At 32.4% G+C, this 23,002-nt stretch overlaps 1 protein-coding gene across 2 annotated transcripts in view; it reads right to left on the reverse strand.

Moving 5' to 3' along the window:
- Nucleotides 1–23,002, reverse strand: part of LOC105348790 (palmitoyltransferase ZDHHC3-A) — a 94,449-nt gene that overhangs the window by 34,358 nt on the left and 37,089 nt on the right. For both annotated transcript variants that reach the window (XM_034445886.2, XM_034445887.2), the window contains exons 3-4: nucleotides 19,694–19,803; nucleotides 19,547–19,608 (exon numbers count right to left, since the gene is read on the reverse strand). In XM_034445886.2, the coding sequence (XP_034301777.2) occupies nucleotides 19,547–19,608; nucleotides 19,694–19,803 (172 nt within the window). The remainder of the gene's footprint in view (nucleotides 1–19,546; nucleotides 19,609–19,693; nucleotides 19,804–23,002) is intronic.

The raw sequence follows: 23,002 nt of genomic DNA on the forward strand, positions 1-23,002 counted from the left end.
ACGTAACACATAATAAAATCATTACATTGCTTGGATACATAACTGTGAGATAAACATATTTGCTTCTATAACCTTTCAAAAATATCCCTCAGAAAAGGGCTACATATTAAAGACTTTAGAGCCCTTTGACCCCCTTATTTTAGGGGTCAGCCCCTTTTTCTTGATATTAAATGAAAGGTCATTTAATTCTAAACAAATTTTGTTCAACAAGTAATTAAAATATCGTTACCGTTCTGGCAATATATGAGAAAGAAGCTTTTAGGGGCTGATCCCTTATCTCCTTATAGGGGCCGTTTAGCGAAATTTTGAAGGTTGAATATTGTTAAGAACATTAATTTGAACAACTTTTCTTCTGTATTGCATTTCAAAATATTTTTCCTTTCTGAGAAATGGGTGATCGAAATTTTGGACTTTTGGCCCCTAAAAACCCTTAATTACGTAACACATAATAAAATCATTTCATTGCTTGGATACATAACTGTGAGATAAACATATTTATTCTATAACCTTTCACAAAATATCTCTCAGTAAAGTGCTACAGATTAAAGACTTTAGAGCCCTTTGGCCCCCTTATTTTAGGGGCCAGCCCCTTTTTCTTGATATTCAATGAAAGGTCATTTAATTCTAAACAAATTGTTCAATAAGTGTTTAGAAAATTGTTACCGTTCTGGAGATATCTGAGAAAGAAGCTTTTAGGGGCTGATCCCTTATCTCCTTATAGGGGCCGTTTAGCGAAATTTTGAGGGTTGAATATTGTTAAGAACATTAATTTGAACAACTTTTCTTCTGTATTGCATTTCAAAATATTTTTCCTTTCTGAGATATGGGTGATCGAAATTTTTGACTTTTGGCCCCTAAAAACCCTTAATTACGTAACACATAATAAAATCATTACATTGCTTGGATACATAACTGTGAGATAAACATATTTGCTTCTATAACCTTTCACAAAATATCTCTCAGTAAAGTGCTACAGATTAAAGACTTTAGAGCCCTTTGGCCCCCTTATTTTAGGGGCCAGCCCCTTTTTCTTGGTATTAAACGAAAGCTCTTATAAATATGAACTTTTTTTGCTATAACAAAATATTATATATTTTTAATAAAATATTTTTGAGAAAAGATATAAACAAAGAAAACCACAAAAAATCATGACTTTTTTTAATCTCTATTTTCGGGTCCAGGCGAGCTTTTAGGCTCTTTGAGCTAGACATTGATGATTGCCTTTAGACATATCTTCAATCTTTCGTCTATCATCCCTGAAAATTTGAACTTAATATCTTTTACCGTTTAGGAGGAGTTCAATGGACAAGCAGACCCTCAAAAAATCACTAAATCGTCAATATCTCAGAAACGGAAATGACGTCATCAATATAAATTTCCAATAAGGTTCAGATCAACTTCTATTAGATCTGAAAGTTTCATAAAAATCGACCAAGCCGTTTACGAGAACTCGCGTGCACAAAATGTGTAAGAAAAAAAAATAAAAAAAATAATAACTAGACACGATCTCGTTGCGAGCAACGAGGAGGTCTTCCGTCCGATTTTTAGAATATGGAATAACCTTACTCTTGATCTTCGTCAACGAATTGTACCTGGAAATAGAGACAGGATCTAAGAGTAATGGGTGAAAGACTATCTACCCCTTTGGTGTCCCTTATTTGAGGGATTAGCTCTTTTTCAATCATTTTAGTTAAACGGTATTTTTGTGTAGCGCTTATAAGTGTTTAGGGATTCTGCACCGTTCTCGAGATATCTGGGAAAAATCGTTTTGATATCCGGTCCTAAAATTCCTTTTAGGGTCCAGATAACAAACAATATGTGGTTGTACATTGTTAAGCTCCATATTTTAAGCATCTTTTGTTAAATACTGCTTTCCAGAATTTTCCTCTATTTTGAGATATTGAGGATCAAAGTGTTGAACTTCTTGCCCCTTAAAATCCCTAATTATGAAACTTAGGAGTAAATGATTGCCAAGTATAGGTATATAACCTTAGAATAAACATATTGCTACTATAATGTATCACAAAATATTTCGCAGTAAAAAGTTATCATTAAAAGATTTTAGGGCTCCCTCAGCCCCTTATTTGAAGGGATAGCCCCTTTTTCATGATTTTAAATGAAAGCTCTTCTCAATTTAAACACATTTTGTTCAACAAGTGTTTACAAATTTTGTACCGTTCTTGAGATATCTTGAGAGGGTCGTTTTAGGGGCCGACCCTGTAACTCGTTTTAAGGACCGCATAACAAAGAAATTATGGTTGCAGAGTGTTAAGCTCAATATTTTGAGCATCTTTTGTTCAATATTGCTTATCAAAATTTTCCTCCATTTTGAGATATTGAGCATCAAAGTTTTGGACTTCTGGCCCCTTAAAATCCCTAATTACGTAACATAGGAGTAAATGATTGCCATTTGTAGGTGAATACCGTTAAAATGAACATAATTGCTTCTATAATGTATCACAAAATATTTCAGAGTAAAAAGTTATCATTAAAAAACTTTAGAGCCCTCTCAGCCCCTTATTTGAAGGGCCAGCCCCTTTTTCATGATTTCAAATGAAAGCTCTAATCAATTCAAACACTTTTTGTTCAACAAGTAATTAAAAATGTTGTACCGTTCTCAAGATATCTTAAGAGGGTCGTTTTAGGGGCCGACCCTGTAACTCCCTTTAAGGACCGCATAACAAAGAAATTTTAGTTGCAGATTGTTAAGCTCAATATTTTAAGCATCTTTCATTCAATATTGCTTATCAAAATTTTCCTCCATTTTGAGATATTCAGCATCAAAGTTTTGGACTTCTGGCCCCTTAAAATCCCTAATTACGTAACATAGAAGTAAATGATTGCCATGTGTAGGTGAATATCGTTAGAATGAACATAATTGCTTCTATAACGTATCACAAACTATTTCAGAGTAAAAAGTTATCATTAAAAGACTTAAGAGCCCCCTCAGCCCCTTATTTGAAGGGGCAGCCCCTTTTTCTTGATATCACTTTAAAGCTCTTAATTTTTTGAAGATTTTTTGTTCTACATGTTATAACAAAATACTATCGAGGAAAGAGATATTGAAAGAAAACCATGAAAAATCACGACGCTTTTTTAACTGTAATTTTCGAGCTCGGGCGAGCTTCGGCGCTTTTGGTCACAGACAAATATATATACCACATGTCAGATCTACAACCTTTTGTCTACAATCCCTGAAATTTTGAACTCAATATCTTAAATCGTTTAGGAGTTTACCCCTGGACAAGCCGACCCTCTGAAAATCGTTAAATTGTAAATAACACAAAACCGGAAGTGACGTCATCATTAAAAAAAAAATTCCAATAAGGTTCAGATCATAATCGATTAGACCTGAAAGTTTCATGTAAATCGGTCGGGTAGTTTTAGAGAAATCGCCTACACAAAATTGGTTGGAAAAAAAATAAAAATAACTAGACACGATCTCGTTGCGAGCAACGAGGAGGTCTTCCGTCTGATTTTAGAATTTGAGATATATGTTCGATCTTGATTTTGCTATTTAACAGCTAAACATGATTTAGAATAGAAACACGGGGTCTACATTCTAAGGGCCAGATACTATTTTGTTTCAGGGATAAGAGCTTTGTTCAACAAGTGTTTATAAATTCGTCACCGTTCTTGAGATATCTGAGAAAAAAAGTTATAAGGGCCAGTCCCTTACCTCCTTATTGGAGCCACTGAACCAAATTTTGAAGGTTGCATTTCGTAAAGTACATCATTTTGAGCATCTTTTCTTCTACACTGCATTTCAAAATATATTCCTTTTTGAGATATAGGTGGTCATAGTTTATGGACTCTTGACCCCTAAAAAATCCTTTTTCCATAAAACATAAATAAATCATTACATTACTTGGATACATGACTGTAAGATAAACATATTTGCTGCTATAGCCTTTCATTAAATTTCCCTCAGTAAGGAGCTACAGATGAACAATTTTAGAGTCCTTTAGTTCCCTAATTTGAGGGGCCAGTCCCTTTTTTTTTTACATCAAATAAAAAAAGGTCATTTAATTCTCAACACATTTTGTTCAACAACTGTTTAGAAATTCGTTACCGTTCTTGAGATATATGGGAAAGAACGTTTAAGGGGCTGATTTCTTAACTCCTTATAGGGGCCGTTTTACGAAAATTTGAAAATTGCATATTATTTAGTACATCAGTCTGCGTATCTTTTCTTCTTTACTGCATTTCAAAATATTTTTCTTTTCTGAGATATTGGTGATCAAAATTCTATAATTTGGCCCCTAAACACCCCTTATTATGTAACACATGAAAAATCATTAACATATTTGCTTCTATAACCGTTTACAAAATATCCCTCAGTAAAGGGCTACAGATAAAAGACTTTAGAGCCCTTTGGTCCCTTAATTTGAGGGACCAGCCCCTTTTTCTTGTTATCAAATAAAAGGTCATTTAAATCCAAACCCATTTTGTTCAACAATTGGTTAGAAATTCGTTACCGTTCTTGAGATATATGGGAAAGAACATTTTAGGGGCCGATCCCTTAACTCCTTAATGGGGCTGTTAAACGAAATTTTGAAAATTGCATATGATTTAATACATCATTCTGAGCATCTTTTCTTCTATACTGCATTTCAAAATATTTTTCCTTTCGGAGATAAATGTGATCAAAATTCTGGACTGTTGGTCCCTAAAAACCCCTAATGACGTAACACATGATAAAATCATTACATTGCTTGGATACATGACTGTAAGATAAACACATTTGCTTCTATAACCGTTCACAAAATATCCCTCAGTAAAGGGCTACAGATAAAAGACTTTAGAGCCCTTTGGTCCCCTAATTTGAAGGGCCAGCCCCTTTTTCTTGTTATCAAATCAAAGGTCATTTAAATCCAAACCCATTGTGTTCAACAATTGTTTAGAAATTCGTTACCGTTCTTGAGATATATGGGAAAGAACATTTTAGGGGCCGATCCCTTAACTCCTTATAGGGGCCGTTAAACGAAATTTTGAAAATTGCATATGATTTAATACATCGTTCTTAGCATCTTTTCTTCTATACTGCATTTCAAAATAGTTTTCCTTTCGGAGATAAATGTGATCAAAATTCTGGACTGGACTTTTGGCCCCTAAAACCCCTAATTACGTAACACATGATAAAATCATTACATTGCTTGGATACATAACTGTAAGGTAAACATATTTGCTTCAATAACCGTTTACAAAATATCCCTCAGTAAAGGGCTACAGATAAAAGACTTTAGAGCCCTTTGGTCCCCTAATTTGAGGGGCCAGCCCCTTTTTCTTGTTATCAAATAAAAGGCCATTTAAATCTAAACCCATGTTGTTCAACAATTGTTTAGAAATTCGTTCCCGTTCCTGAGATATATGGGAAAGATCATTTTAGGGGCCGATCCCTTAACTCCTTATAGGGGCCGTTAAACGAAATTTTGAAAATTGCATATGATATAATACATCATTCTGAGCATTTTTTCTTCTATACTGCATTTCAAAATATTTTTCCTTTCGGAGATAAATGTGATCAAAATTCTGGACTTTTGGCCCCTAAAAACCCCTAATTACGTAACACATGATAAAATCATTACATTGCTTGGATACATAGCTGTAAGGTAAACATATTTGCTTCTATAACCGTTCACAAAATATCCCTCAGTAAAGGGCTACAGATAAAAGACTTTAGAGCCCTTTGGTCCCCTAATTTGAGGGGCCAGCCCCTTTTTCTTGATATCAAATGAAAGGTCTTGTAAATATAAACTTTTTTTGCAATACATGTGTTAACAAAATATTTTTCAGAAAAGAGATAAACTAAGAAAACCATGAAAAATTAATACGTTTTTTTAGTCTCAATTTTCGGGACCAGGCGAGCTTTAACGCCGTTTGAGCATGACAAATATGAATGCCAAATAGCACATCTATAATCTCTTGTCTACAATCCCTGAAAGTATGAACTCAATATCTTTTACCGTTTAGGAGGAGATCCCTGGACAAGCCGACCCTCTGAAAATCGCTAAAACGTCATTATCTCAAGAACGGAAGTGACGTCATTAAAATAAAAAAATACGTTTTTAGTTCAAATAAATATCTATCGGATCTGAAAGTTTCATGAAAATCAATTGAGCCATCTCTGAGAAATCGCCTGCACAAAAATGCGTAAGAAAAAAAAAACAAGAATAATAATAGGGAAAAAGAAACAAAGCAATAACAATAAGGTCTTCCGTTGGAAACGGAAGACCTTAACTAGACACGATCTCGTTGCGAGCAACGAGGAGGTCTTCCGTCCGAATTTTAGAACGGATTTGACGGATTTTGACAACAAAACATGATCTGGAAATAGTAGTTGAGTACTAATGCTTTCCTGTAATGCTTTATAAGTTCTCTTACGTTGCTTTTTTAAAAGCTTGCAATTCTATCAATTGAGATAGAAAAGATTAAACGTTTTACCTCTGGCCCCTAAAATCCCTAATTAGGTAACGCATGAGAAGATCATTAAATTGTTAGGTTAAATAAAAAAAATTCAAACTGCGTAATTTTTTCAAAGTACGTTGCATACCTTATATTGCTTTTGGAACCTATTAAAAACATCTCTCAGTAAATGACTATATAGATAAAAAGACGTTAGGCCCATCTTTATCCCTAATTTGAGGGGTCAGTCCCTTTTACTTGATATCAAATGAAAGGTCTTTTAATTTGAAACATATTTTGTTCAACACGTGTTTAGATATTTGTTACCGTTCCTGAGATATACGGGAAAGAAAGTTTTAGTACATCATTTTGAGCATCTTTTCATCTATACTGCATTTCAAAAGATATTTCATTTCTGATATATTGGTGTTTAAATGTTGAACATTTGACCTCTGAAAACCTCTAATTACGGACGCATGATAAAATCATTACATTGCTTGGATATATAACTGTAAGATAACATTTCTGCTTTTATGACCTTTCACAAAATATCTCTCAGTAAACAGCTATAGATAACAGACTTAAGAGCCCTCTGGTCCCTTAATTTGAGAGGCAAGTCCCCTTTTCTTGATATCAAACGAAATGTCAAATATCAAATGATATATTGGTGATCCAAATTTTCAACGTTTGACCCCTAAAATTCTAATTACCTCATTACGTAACACATGATAAATCAATAGATTTCTTCGATACATAACAGTTAACAGTTGAGATCGACTCAAATTTTTAATTTTTTTACCTCACGTAATTTTAAATGACAACAGTTGTGAATAGAATTAGAGATCACTTTGGAGAAATAAACAAGTATTGAAAATAATTCATGCCCAGGATCATGCACATGACAAATAAAGTGTCTTACACATGTAAATCTTAATGTTAAAGCTGCTTGGTCCGATTTTTAATAAAATATTTGTACGCTTTTAAACGAGGGTTATGCTAAGTATGTGTGTAATAATATACGTTGCAGTAGTTTTCCTGGTCAGTTAAGCCTTATTTCAATGAAAAAATAATATACATGTTGAAACTTGTTGAATCCGGATGTTGTGTATTATTAAAAAATATTGTGCAATCCGGATCTTGTCTATTCCGGCCGCGATGCTTATAATTAGTGAGGGTTATCTCCCGTAGTCCGGTCACTTATCGATCGATCGGCCTTCTGCGAGATAATTAATGCTCAATTATCGACAATTGTTTCTGTCGTAGCTATTGATTTAAACAACTGTGAATAAAGATCCAAACTAGCAGCTCATATCAGTTTATACCGTTAAGTCTTGTTATAAATAAATACGCATTTTTTGCCAAAATTAGATAGGTAGATTTTAGTTCACCCCATTTTTTTAAGGTCGTGATTCAGGAAACCGTAGGAGTAAGACTGCCGATATCGTTTGTTATCCCCGTTGTATGGGTACACGTACAAAGTTGCATATTATTCTGTCAAAATTCTCAATTTTTTATGTATAAAATTCTCATTTATATATAAATATTAATCTATTGTTTCCTGCATAAAAACAGTTCTCGTCATTAGTTAGTTCAGCCTACTGTTGACTTGTTAATGTTTTTAACAATTTCCGGTTAAGAATTTTCAGGTTAATCGGATGTTTGAAAAATTATCAATTACGATGATTTGATTGAAAAAGCATTTCCATGGTATGTATTCCGTTATGGATTTATTGCCCCCCCCCCCCCCCCAAAAAAAAAAATGAAAATAGGTACCGTAAATAAGATCGATGTAATCTAATATATTTCAAAAGAATTGAAAATTTTGCAAGAATACACGATCAAGACCTACTGCATTAAATACTATAATTATTTTGCAACAAATATCTTTAAAAGGAAGTTGGCAATTCCGGCCAAGTTTTTTATCCACCAAATTAGACAAGTTTTACCGTACAATGAACAAATTTATTTACAAAATAAACGACATAAAAGGGTTTCGCGTTATTTCGCCTCGTGTTTAAACTGGCCCCTTACGCCGAAGCTAGTATGATTGTATTACTATTTTGACAATAGTAAATAAAATATACAGCATGACTATTTGATAAAAAAGTGTATATTTGTTCATTAATAGTTTTGAAGTTTACGTTGTTTAATATTGATGCAAAACATGCAGGATGAATAAACCCGGTCATTCGAAGGATGAGACCAAACAGTTAACCGTTCTAAACTATCCCATGATGTATTTATGGGGGTTTTGTATGCCCAATTATATTTATTTACTTTGAATATTTCTAACGTTAAAAGGCTATCAATTCCGTGTAAATACGAGTATCAAATAATTTTCCATGCAAACCAAATGAATGATCTTACAAAGATGTAATGGCCAATCGGAACATGCAGCTTAAAAAAAATTTCTCCACTTACTATACCTCGAAACGTTATTTCAAATCAGCATCTAACAATGAAGGGAAATAGAAATATTCGGCGGATCTAAATGTTCAAATATTCTTATGATCAAAATTTTGTATTTATGGCAAACGTAGATTAATTAGGGTCTTCCGTCTTCAGCGGAAGACCCTTCTATTATTCTATTGTTTCTTTTTCACTTTTCTTATTGTTATTATTATTATTCTTCTTTTTTTTTCTTACCGATTTTGTGCAGACGATTTCTCAGAGATGGCTCAACCGATTTCATTCAAATTTTCAAGATTAACGCGATTTTATCTGAAGTTTATCGTTTTTTATCCATTTTTGAAAATACACTTCCGGTCGGAAGTTATCGTCCGTTTACGATTTTAAAAAGTCAATTTTGTCGGTCGTGTTTTTCAAAAACGAGTAAGGATAGAGAACTGAAATTTTCAGAGATGATAGAACTACCGTTTTTCTGGTGCACCTCGGTATAGAGAATGTCCGCCGTCACTTCCGGTCGTCACCGGGAGGAAATTTGAAAAATTGAATTTTTCGACTTTTTAATTTTTTAATATTTTTCTTTGAAATTTTTACACCTGATAGTGACCCTTTCACTGATTAAGAATATGTAATTAGTTTTAAAATCGATCAAGGCATTCTCGAGAAATTAAGCGTCAAAGTTCTGAAGCGGAGTCCGAGTAGCTCAGTCGTTATAGTCGTGGACATGGCCCAGGCGACCCGGGTTCAAGCCTCGAGTGCCGCAATTTTTTTTTTCTCTTTTTTTCGCTTAGATCTACGATTTTATCTTTGAATTAATAAGTTTAATCTAATCTATTCAAAAATTGGACGGAAGACCCACTCGTTGCTCGCAACGAGATCGAATCTAGTTATATATATTTTTTATCTCCTACAAGATATAATCGCACTTGTGTTTTGTATCCATCTTTTTTACACTCTTTGTAGCCAAATCTGTCAAAATTCGTGGTCGTTTAACCCTCTTGTTTTAAACCACGCTGAAATGTTCACAATCGATGCGCTGTTAAACGAAAGAACTATTTAATGACATAGACAAGACCACAAAGAACAATTATGTAACACCTTTTTTCATTGACAGTCATACTATCTTTTTTTTGAAATTACGAGACCAAAACAGAATTCATTCGTGGGTAAAGGTATAATCTTTTGCAAAGAAATAAACTCATGTGTGCATTACAGCAAGGCGCAAATCTTGTGTATTGGATAACGGTATAGCTAGGTCGCTCGCTAGTCCAACCGCGACCTATTTCCTCGGCCGCAGGCAAGGGATCGGCTGCTTAAAATTGTTTACATACACAGCTCAGAATCCAGCTAGATTTTTAAATGCGACTCTAATTCATTGCATAGAAACAGTTCTTCTATTCATAATGTGTTTTACTAGAAAAGCATTAAACTGTTTAAACACTTTCCGCATGTAAGCTGGTTTACTGTCTATGGAAGTAGGTAAAATCTTTAAAATTGGAATTTTTCTGTTTGCAGCTAATATATAAACCCATGGGTGCATAACAGCAAGGCGCAAATTTTGTGTATCGGATAACGGTAGACCGCTCGCTAGTCCAGCCGTGACCTATTTCCTCGGCCGCGGGTAAGGGATCGGATACGAAATTGTTCACATACACAGCACGGATTCCAGCTAGATTTTAAATGCGACTCAAATGCATTGCATAGAAGAGGTTCTTTTATCCATAATGTGTTTCACCAGAAAATAAATAAAATGTTCTAACAATTCCCGTAATATAAACTGGTACCCTTTATGTCAGTTATACGCACTAATACCCCGTTTATTTGCCAAATAAAACACAAATACATGGTAACAAGTCTAGATTTTAACACTTATATTACGCAATACCCGAACAAAATATTATTGTTATGACATTAACTAGATCATAATGAACAACTTTTGCAGCGACAGCTATATCGAAATCTTAACCGCTTTTGAGTTATAAAGTGAAAACTTTAAAGGGTTCTAGGTCCCTAATTTTAGGGGCCAGTCCCTTTTTCTTGATGTCAAACAAAAGATCTCGTAAATATAAATCTTTTTTCTTCTACATGTCTTTACAAAATATTTACGAGAAAAGAGATAAACTAAGAAAACCAAGCAAAATTAGAACGCTTTTGTTATCTCAATTTTCGAGCCCTACCGAGCGCCGGTGTTTCTTGTGCTAGAAAAATATGAATGCGTTTGTTCAGAGAAGCAATCTTTTGTCTATCATCCCTGAAATTTTGAAATCGATATCTTTTGTAGTTTATGAGAACACTCTTGGACAAACCAACCCCCTAAAAATCATTAAAAGGCCAATATCTCAAAAACGGAAATGACGTCATCAACCAAAAAATTTTCCGATAAGTTTCACAACATAGTTAGTAAGATCTAAAAATTTCGTGCAAATCGGTTGAGCCGTTTCTGAGATATCGCGTGCACAAAAAACCGTAAGAAAAAAAAAGAAGAAGAAGAAGAAAAAGAATCCGAAGAATAACAATAAGGTCTTCCGTTGGAAACGGAAGACCTTAATAATAATAATAGGGAAAAAGAAACCGAACGAAAACAATAAGGTCTTCCGTTGGAAACGGAAGACCTTAATAATAGGGAAAAAGAAACAAAGCAAAAACAATAAGGTCTTCCGTTGGAAACAGAAGACCTTAATAAGAAGAATGAGAAAGTCGACAAAAACAATATGTCTCCCCTTTGAAAGGGGAGACATAATAATGATGAGATATGATATTGTAACACATGATATGACATTGTATTGTATTTGATCACAAAATACAATATCATATGATAAAACATAATATTTGATACAATATAGTATTATATGATACAAAATCATATCACATAATACATCATAATATTGTACACCATGTTATCACATTGTATAATAAAGTATGATATTGTATTGTATGATACAGTATCATATTTGATACATAATATTATATTGTATCATATAATACAAAATAATTTGAAACAACATTGTATCATATCATAGGATAGAATATCACTTTATATTAATAAAATATTACATAATACAATATCATATTATACATATGGTATCATATGATACAATATTACATATTACAATATCATATTATACAATTTCATGTGATATAATAATATATTATATGAACCAATATCATATTATACAATACTGTATGATTAGATATTATATAATATACAATATCGTATCATATGATACAATATTATATATTGGATTATCAAATGTAACAGCATTTGATAAAATAATATATTAATAATACAATACAATATTATACAACACTGTATATAATTTTACAATACTATACATATGATAACAATGTCATGAAACAATATCATATCATTAAAAATTTGATACAATATCATATCATAACTTATAACTTTTAACAATATAACATATGATATAATATTTTGTTTTCCCTTGGACTGAAATGTCACATTTTCATTGGTTTAAACATAGCACGTGATTGCCTCATATATCTCTATATTTGTTCTGTGAGAAATAATATTAGGCAATATGGCCGTCATTGGTCGACGCTTTGCTTACGCATTTCGACATTTCATAGTATTTTATACATAAACTGCATGCCGTAAGTTCTTAAAGTATTTGGAGTAGTTGCCCTTTGAAATTCTTTAAAATTAGAGTAGTTGCCCTTAGAATATTGACGTCACATTGTTTTGTCTGGAGCAGAACAAAATGGCAGCGTCGAAATTTGCTCAAATCTCTGCAGAGGAAAGGGAGAAAACATTTAAAATTGAATAGCAACAAAACATTGTAAGTAAACATGGGTGAAGCAAAGATTTTGAAAGAGTATTTGTAAGGTGAGATTGAAAATTTTGAAGAGTTTAAATGAGTTAAATTGGACGAGATGTAAGGCATCTTGTACATGGCTTTGCGTAGATCATCGCTATTCGTGAATAAATATGTCGCTTGAAAGTCCTCGAGAAAACAAAACACTTATTAGGTTAGTTACTGACTCACTACGGAAATATATTGGGTTGATCAATCTCATAGAAGGCTCGGCTTCGCCTCGCCATCTATGAGATTGATCAACCCAATATATTTCCGTAGTGAGTCAGTAACTAACCTAACTAGAACTGTCCTAATGGGACTAATACCCCCGCTAGGCTAATTTCAAATGGGACAAATAATTGAATTGAATAATAAAGGTTTGGAACACATACAAAAAATTTTTTCTAGAATTGTAAAAAAAAAAAAAACAAAATTAGTTAACGAAGAAAAATTAAAATCAAAATTGTCAGAATTTCACTGTAAATACATATCTATAACAGTAATACATTTACAAATGTATGTATTTGATGATATATTTTTTTAATTTAATTAATGTAAAGAAAAACCAACAAAATGACATTAACCCCTCCCTTTGCAGTGAATAGAAATACCGGTAGCCAAGCAATGCTCTTCTGTTGATAAAACTTTCAATATCTTTCTAATAAGAGTCTTGACAGATGCAATTAGTTGTTTCAAATTTTCCTCACTTTCTCCTATGGCACAATGGAACTCCATATCAGAAAATTGATCCCATAGGACTATGATTTTCTTTGATGAACTTGTTAAATTTAATAAACTCCCAAAACATTACCATAATTACCATACTATGTAAAAATATGTAAAAAAAAGAAAATTTAATATTACAAACAATTTTAAAATTGCCAAAACACTACAATCATATCAGTAATTTTGAATTTCATTTAAATTAATGCCCAATAGGGTCACTTCATCAATTTACTTGACAAATAAATTTAAACAACCTCTAAAAATAGTTTAACTTCTTTATTAATAATTATATTCTTCATTTCCTTATAATGATAGACCTTTTGGTTTACATGAAACAGTTTTAAAATAGCCCCAAAACCATCACCTACTTTACAGATTATCAATTTCCCCTAAACACATGCTCCATCTGAACCATGGCTCAGATAATGTCTCCCTTGGGACAAATGAATTCAGCCACACTTGTCTTTGATGTTCTTATTAGCTCCTAAGAATTTATCATTGACAAACAAAAACTTTGCATTGTCAGTTGATAGAGAACTTATAAAAAATATTTTTTTTTCATTAATTAAGACATAAAGACAAAAAACTCCATCTGGATGTATTTATATAAATATATTTTAGAGTGTTTTCTATTAATTAATTAATAAAATCTGTAAGGATTACCTCCCTTACTTTTCAACATTAGTGTACAATATATAGAATAAGGAAAATGAAAACTGTCATAAAATCATTAAATCTTGTCTGATCTTAAAAAAAATTGCAGGTGCACATCTTCAGATGGTGTTCAACATATGTACAAATTTTCAAACTGTTCCATGCAGTAATAAAAAATTCTATAGGGGGGACAAAGTTGCGTCTACAGACAGATGGACAGACGGACAGACAGACAGACGGACAGACGGACATACAGACAGACGGACAGACGGACAGGGTGAAACCAATATACCCCCCTAAACTTCGTTTGCGGGGGTATAATAAGTAATAGTATCATATTAAACAATAGTGTATCATATCTTAATACTTTACAACATTACAACACAACTATTAAGCAGGTTTGAGTGAGGTAGGCGATTTTTTTTTTGAATCCTTGATAATGGAGATCAGGCTCTGCATCTGAAGCTATCTCTACGAATCATTTATATTATAGTTTAATCAACTATGCAAGCTATCATATATAAAACATGTGATCTGTTCCAAAAAACTAAACCTCATCCCGCATTTGAAACCTATGGCTCAGATTCAGCATTCAAGCCTGTCGGGTGCATCAGTATCATAAAACTCATCATCCATGCAAGTTTAGTGAAGTAAGGATCAGTAATAACAAAGATATATTATTCAGAGGGCACCTGTTTCAAAAACTTAAATCAGGTCTAACAACCGTAATCTCCTCCAGCATCTGAAACCTATGGCTCGGAATAATTATTCATTCATTAAAACTTGTCTACTGGATCAGTATCATAAGACAACATCCATGCAAGTTTGGTGACAAAAGGACCAGTAATAAGTAAGATATATTCATCAGAGGGCACCTGCTCCAAAAACTTTAACCAGCTCCAAAAACCTTAACCTCCTCCAGCATCCGAAACATATGGCTCAGATCCAGCATTCAAGCCTGTCTGGTGCATCAGTATCATAAGACACAACTTCCATGCAAGTTTGGTGAAGTTAGGACCAGTAGTAACTTAGATATTGCTATCAAAGGGCACCTGCTCCAAAAACCTTAACCTCCTCCAGCATCTAAATTCAGGATTCATCATCCAAGTCTTTTAAGTCCATAACTAGGTCCAAATGCATCATGCACGTTTGGTAAAGATAGGACAAGTAATAACTTAGATACAGGACCTGCGACGAAAACTTTAACCAGGTCCGCACGCCGACACCAGGGGTATAGCATAAGCTCCCCCTGACTTCGTCTCGGTCAGCAAAAAAGTTATGTTTATGTTTTGTGCTGCTTTAAAAACAAAAATCAATATATTTCCTTATAAAATAGGAAGTGATGCATTTATGATACAATAACTCATTATGGTTGCAAAAATTGAAGAAATTTCAATCAAGACGATCGTTAAAAGACTGCCAAGCAATTAAGCTCGACGGCTTAATTAAATGATAAGAAAACGTCAAGGGACTGAATAATTTTGCCAGACTGGACAACATGCTGAAATGCACAACATCCACATTCAACACGTTTTACTGTATATAGTAAAATAACAAAAAAATAAAATTCTGACCCACAACCCCTACCCTACCCTGGCAAACACAATTATAACTCTGACCCCCCCCCCCCCCCCCCTTAATGGAAAAACTAAAACGTTATTTATTCGTGCATGTGCTGCAACTGCCCAGGAGATAAACATCAGAATATTTTGATAAAAACGAAAGCATGTACATGTAGTTGCAACAAAGGAGATTGTACACAGTACAAAACAAATGACACAATGTGCAATGCTTTTAACTGCAGAAATCATGTTATATCATTTCACAACAAACCTATCTATTATTGCGCAAGGTAGGAGGTTTTTTATTAGCATCCTTGATAATGGAGATCAGGCATTGCATCAGAAGATAGCTCTGCAATTCATTTACATTATTATAGTTAAATCAAGTATGCAAGTTTGAAAAACTTCTATTATCTACTTTATAGACATGTGACCCATTCCAAAAAACTAAACCTCATCCAGCATCTGAAACCTATGGCTCAGATTCAGCATTCAAGCCTGTCATGTGCATCAATATTATAAGACGCACCATCCATGGAAGTTTGGTGAAGTTAGGACCAGTATACATGTAACTAAGATATAATCATCAAAGGGCCCTGCTCTATAAAATTTACAAGTTTGGTGAAGTTAGCACCATTAGTAACATAGAATTAGCTATCAAAGGGTACCTGCACCAAAAACTTTAACCGGCTTAAAAATCTTAACCTCCTCCAGCATCTCAAATTATTATCAAGAACAAGTAATAAGTTTGATACAGGACCTGCAACAAAAACCTTAACCAGGTCCAGACACCGACATCGACGCAAGGGGTATAGCATAAGCTCCCCCTAACTTTGTCTCGGTGAGCTCAAAAGGGATCCATGAAAACGGCATCTAACAAAAACAAAACTAAGAAACTCCAGTGCATTTAGAAAAATAAAACCAGCAGAATTAATTATTGACCAATCTGATAAATGCTATAACGTAGATATTAACAACCCAGAAACTAACAAAGAATTTTGATACCGATGACTCCACGTTATAAGAAAGTGGGCGCTTAAGATGTACATTCGGCAGGAATCTGGGCGCACAAGGAGAGTGAAAATTTCATCAATTAATTTTGAATATTTTTCGAATTATAACCGTTATTAGGTTTCTGTTGGATGTGGAATAAGAGGAAAAATATTAGAAATGCTAAAGGTTTTATCATAATATGGGTCTAAATATAGCAACACGATGCAATTCGTGCAAAATCCTACTTACTTACAACTGTTTTTAAATGATTTTGTTGTCTCTGGGTCTTCTCTCCACATATTTGAAACGTGTAAAGATAACATATTTCAACATTAAAAATGTCGCTTTTTAAAAAAAGGTGGAGGGATGACCCAGAGATGACTAATTATGTACTTTTTCAAATTATTTTTTGAAGGATAAAAAACAAAGTCCATTGATATGACAATGTTGTTTCAAACAGTACTTTATAGAGCATATTGACAAGTCTCGCATGGCTCAGTGGTTTCGTTCTGGATTAGTGAATACAAACATTCAGTGTTTTGGGTTCAAATCCAACTGGTGGTCTTTTTAAACAAATTTAAACTTTTTTGTTTTAAATGTTTGTCATTATAACATGATGTTGAATTATAATATGCCGGTATATTTTGATTTGTTGTTATTGATTTCTAGATCTGCTGAATGAACACTATTTTCTTTTCTTATTACTAGCTTTTTTAGGATATACACAATATAACTTCATTAAAATATGTTTGCATTAACATTTTCAACTAGTTATCGGTTTACCTCTCATTGCCATTTTTTGAAAGCTTGTGAATTTTTTAATAACCGGAATAGCCATGTACGAAAGACAATAGGGCCACTTAAAAAAATATTTTTATCTCGTAATTACCAGAAAAGATCTCGTTATTACGGGTTAATTATCTCGTTATTACGAGAAAAGATCTCATTATTACGAGTTAATTATCTCGTTATTACGAGAAAAGATCTTGTAATTACGAGAAAAGATCTCGTAATTACGAGAAAAGATCTCGTTATTACAAGAAAAGATCTCGTTATTACAAGAAAAGATCTCGTAATTACGAGTTGATTATCTCGTAATTACGAGTTGATTATCTCGTAATTACGAGAAAAGATCTCGTTATTATGAGTTAATTATCTCGTAATTACGAGAAAAGATCTCGTTATTACGAGAAAAGATCTCGTTAGTACGAGAAAAGATCTCGTTATTACGAGCTAATTATCTCGTAATTACGAGAAAAGATCTAGTTTTGAAATGGCGCGTTTCATTATTCTATTCTTTTTATATAAAGTGTATGAACTACTGCAATGTCTAGTAATATACACTTACTTTGCATGATCATCGTTTAAAACGCATAATTTGATATTAAATCGGACCAAGCAGTTTTAAAGAAATTTCAGAAGAATTAGCAAAGCAAATTGATTAAAAAATTCATTGAACTGTATGTCAATAATTAAGAAGGATACGTGTTATTTTTTTTCAGACTCCAAAATGTTTATATAAAATCAATTATTTTCAATATACATGTAGGTTGTGTATGAACATATAAAACACAAATTCGGGTAAATCCTGTGTATCCATATCCATGACTGAAACTATATAGTCATTAAAGTTATCTGTAACTAATAAAACTGTGTTTTTACGACTATAGGACTACCTGGTATTTACTTCGGAGTGGGATTATAATATATATAAGTTGAATAGAAAAATTACATAAAGTTCTTTCCTTTTATTAATACCAGATAAAATGTCGAAACCAATCATTTTGATATGTAGAAATTAATGAATAATGATCGTTGTTATTTTTAAATATTGATCAAAATTGAATCAACATTTCTGGAATGAAAAAGATAGACTTAAAGTGTGATCCAGTCGAATTCTTTTTCAGAAACGCACCATTTAATATAGATCTTTTCTCGTAATAACGAGATCTTTTCTCGTAATAACGAGAAAATTAACTCGTAATAATGAAAAAATTATCTCGTAATAACGAGATCTTTTCTCGTTATAACGAGAAAATTATCTCATAATAACGAGATCTTTTCTCGTAATTACGAGATCTTTTCTCGTAATAACGAGATAACTAACTCGTAATAACGAGATCTTTTCTCGTAATAACGAGATCTTTTCTCGTAATAACCAGATAATTAACTCGTAATAACGAGATCTTGTCTCGTAATTACGAGATAAAAATATTTTTTTATGTGGCCCTATTCGGCTTTCGTAGCCATGTACTTCGACTCTCAACATAATATATTTTTGTTGAAACCTGTACATAGCCTTTCGAGGTTATAGACATTTAAATCCCAATTGATTCGTGTCGAGGATTCCTGCAAACTTACAATCTTGTGCGCTCACTTTCTTTAAAGTAGAAAACAAATCATCCAAAATATATACAGGTAGATGATTATGTTTCAAATCGAAAGATAACAAGTCATGTTGAGATGCATAATAATCAGCTGGCTTGTTCCATGTAGTTCAGTTTTAAATCCATTTTGTATTAATTAGATATGTATGAATGTTGTGAGTGACTGATAACATCTTATAAACAAAAGGAACATTTCTATATATTTTAGACAATGTTAATAACAGTGATAATTTTCATAAGTGACTTTAATAAACAAACAGTAAATAATCACAATTAAAATTCCAAGGAAAGGAGGGATGTTATAATGTCCATTAGAATCCATTACTTACATCCTTATCTATAAGTGAATCAGCCAGCTAGCAATTAGCGCTTGCTGTATGTTTATGGTAATGGAGCTGAGACCAATATATGTGTACACATTATGAATATTAGAATGCATGGGAAAGTATTAATCTGTGTGAAAGTTTAGTCAGAATATATGCAGCATTAGAACCCACCACACCTGTTATCTTTCTGTCCAGTACTAAACAATTTTAAACGAAGAGTAAATCACCAACAATGACTACCTAATGTATCTAATAATAAGTAAACTTACCAATGTAGAATAAAAACTGGACAAAATACTTCTGGTTAAGTTCTCCAACACAGTTATTTATCCTATCAAATAGATTTTCAAACATAAATATAAAGTTTATAAAAAACTAAACACAAATAACAATTAAGGACTATCATTGCTACCTACCATGGACAATGATGGTCCATTTTTTTGACACATCTTCTGCAGATTCGACAGTGATGTGCCCTTGGTGGTCTATATGCTTCACATTTCATGCAAACGCTCCAGCCATCTTTCTATAATGCAAAATATTTAAAGAAGTAAATATACCGGTAAAAGTTCTTTTTCAAGCTGGTTTTTCCTATATATGCTAATTTGTTTTCAACATATAAAACAGTTCTTAGAATTTGTCATATTTATGTTAGATTTAAATCTGGAATTTTTTTTTTCAAATCTCAAAATGTAAACAAAACATGACCTGAGCTTTGTTTACATAACAAAGAATTGTGAGCTTGGTATTTTGCTTATTAAATTCGACACTCAAAGTTTTTTAAGACACCCACCCAATTTTCAGAGTTTTGCAATTATCTCCCTTTTAAATAGGGTTGTGTCCTTTATTTTAACAATTTTGAATCACCTTTCATCAGCATGCTTTGTACTAAGTTTGGTTAAAGATGTATAGCGCACTTAATATACGATTTGGCCTCAAATATAGCCTTTTGCAAACATCCGACATTTTCAATATTATACAAAATTTAGTTTTAATATATTCAATTACACAATCACCATGCTCTAAGAGTCTTAATTATCTTACACGACATCATAAAAATATTCAGGTTTTGTTAGGGATATATAGGAAAGTGGTTAGTATACGATAAAAAATTGGATATTTGACTATTTGAACCACTCAAAACCAAAGACATCCGATTAAAATTATGTTCTACAGGTATTGTAGTACACGTTTACATTGAATTAGTTTTGGTTTAATGTGACTGGTCTTTGTACTGAAAATTAGACTAATATTTCAATTAGTGTCTTTTCTAATACAATCATGTTTATAGCCATATATACTGAAAATGCATCTTTTGAAAATGTTAGATGTGTGGCCTAGTGGTAACGCAGGGATCTTGTTGATTTTGGTCGCTGGATCGAATCCACCAAGTAGTAATTTTTTTCACCTAAATTGAAACATGAACAGAATAGAGAGATTAAATAAGTTACACGTATCTAAGTAATCTTCTGGCTTTTTTTTTTTTAATTATCTTGTTTAAATCAGTCTAAGTATGAGTACACCCAATATAAACAGTTCTCTTCTTTAACACTGTACATGCATGTACTCTATTTACACTTACTAGATCCATTGCACTTTGCTTGAAATTATCATGGTTCAGAATATCAACTACTGCTATACACAGAGTTTCCCGAATTTATGACAAATCAGTTGTTGCAGGCACCATTATAATGTATCCAGGTTTCGAAAATCATATTGCCATAGCTAGCTACCTGAACCTATTTTTAGTAACAGGTACTTTCCGTCCAAACACAGATGTAGGCGAAATAATGGGAAAGGGCGCTATACCTCTTTAACCCAGCGGTTTTCGAGAAGAAGTAAAAAATGTGAAAAGTTTACAGAAGGACAGAAAGACGACAGACAACGGGTGATCAGAAAAGCTCACTTGAATCACTTGATTTATCATAATTATTATTCTTGACAAAGTTACGTCAGCGATTTTTTGAAAACAGAAGACAAAAATAAAAATTTAATGTTTAATTCTTGTAGCAATCATTATTTCTCTGTATGTCCCTTTTTGGATTTCCAGTGTATATATTTCTGGTTTACACTTGCAAATTACAAAATATTAAAAGGAACCTTGTATGTTTTTTTATTTTTTTATTATTAACTAAGAAATTTTGGAATTAGATACTTCATGCTATGATATACAAAATTGTAAGCAACAACTTCTTTCTATCTCCTACTGTTTTTGAGCTATTGGCTTCAAACTCTGAAGTAAGGGGGAACGAAAAAAGTAAAAATTGAAATAACAACCAAATTTTTAAAGTGAGAAATAGGTAATTTTAAACAGTCACAATTGAGAACTTCCAGTTTTCCAGTTTTATAAGTTGATAAAAATTCATCAAAGGGAGTTTTAATGTTAAACTGAATTTACACATTGGCACGTTTTCTCAAACAGTTTTTAATTGAATATTTTCACATTATATATCTATAATTAGGGACCTGATACACAGACCGGAAAAGGTTTTGGGATTAAAATTCTGAAAGAAAAGAGATCTATAGGGGTCAAAGCTGAAAACAGCCCTTTAGCTGTAACTTTTTTATTTTTCATCCGATTTTTAAAGTCTTTTCGGTTTTTAGTTTGGAGAAAAGAGTACAATTTAAAATTTATGGTCCGAGGGGCCACTTTTTGACTCCATATAGGAGTTTTAAGGGCATGAATATTACAACTTTTTAAAAGTTGATTTTTTTTTTTGAAAGAGTTATCACGCTTTGCTTAAAAAATGTGGAACATAAATACTCTAAAGATACCAAATTTTTTTGTCCAAGAAATGAATACTAATTTTTTCATGGTTTTTTGGAAAATATTTCATTCAAAATTAAAAGTTTACTTACTTTTAAAGAGGCATGGTCACGATTTTGGTCAAATTTTATTTTTCTGTTTTTATTATTTGTAATGCTTTAGAAATGCATTTCTAATGATCAAATGAAATTTGGGTGCCAGTCGTTGAATTTTTAGCAAGATAAGGAGCTCACAACTCTTCGTCATGTAAACAAGGCTCGTGCTCTGTTTTTGTTTACATAGGTTCAATACACCAATAAAAACATCTTTTTAAAGCTGGTTTGTCTATCTTATTATTCATTTAAAGCATGAATAAGCAGTTCCTAACGATTAACACATTTATTTTAGGTCTAAAACTGGAATTTTCACTTCAACATTCAAAATGTAAACAAACGCTTTGTTTACATAGCGAAGAATTGTAAGCTCTGTAACTCGCTTATAACTCATCAAATGACACTCAAATTTTGGCTGCCTTTTAAAAATGCCTTACTAAAGCATTAATGTAAACATCAAAATCGAAAAAATAATTTTTGACCAAAATCGTGATTACATGTCTCTTTAAAGTTCTTACGTTATTTTTCTATTGACATATCATTACTTATAGTTCTTCTTTAGGCAACTAATTATACCAAGGTGTTGAAGACATTGTAAATAATAAAATAAATAAAAACAAAAACAAAACTAGATATAATTTTTCCTGACATTTTAAATATAAAAAGGAAAAGGAGATGTCAAAAAGCCCTTACTTTTTGTTGAAGAAAAAAAAGTTCTAGTCTTATATGGTATTGTAAGATACAATGTTTATCATTTTATACAAAAATATAAGATACCATATTGTATCCTACAATAGTATACAATATTGTGTCATATGATACAATAAAATACTGTAATATTTGATGATAAGATATGATAATATAAT

Source organism: Magallana gigas, chromosome 2 (assembly GCF_963853765.1).
Source record: "Magallana gigas chromosome 2, xbMagGiga1.1, whole genome shotgun sequence".
Taxonomy (NCBI): domain Eukaryota; kingdom Metazoa; phylum Mollusca; class Bivalvia; order Ostreida; family Ostreidae; genus Magallana; species Magallana gigas.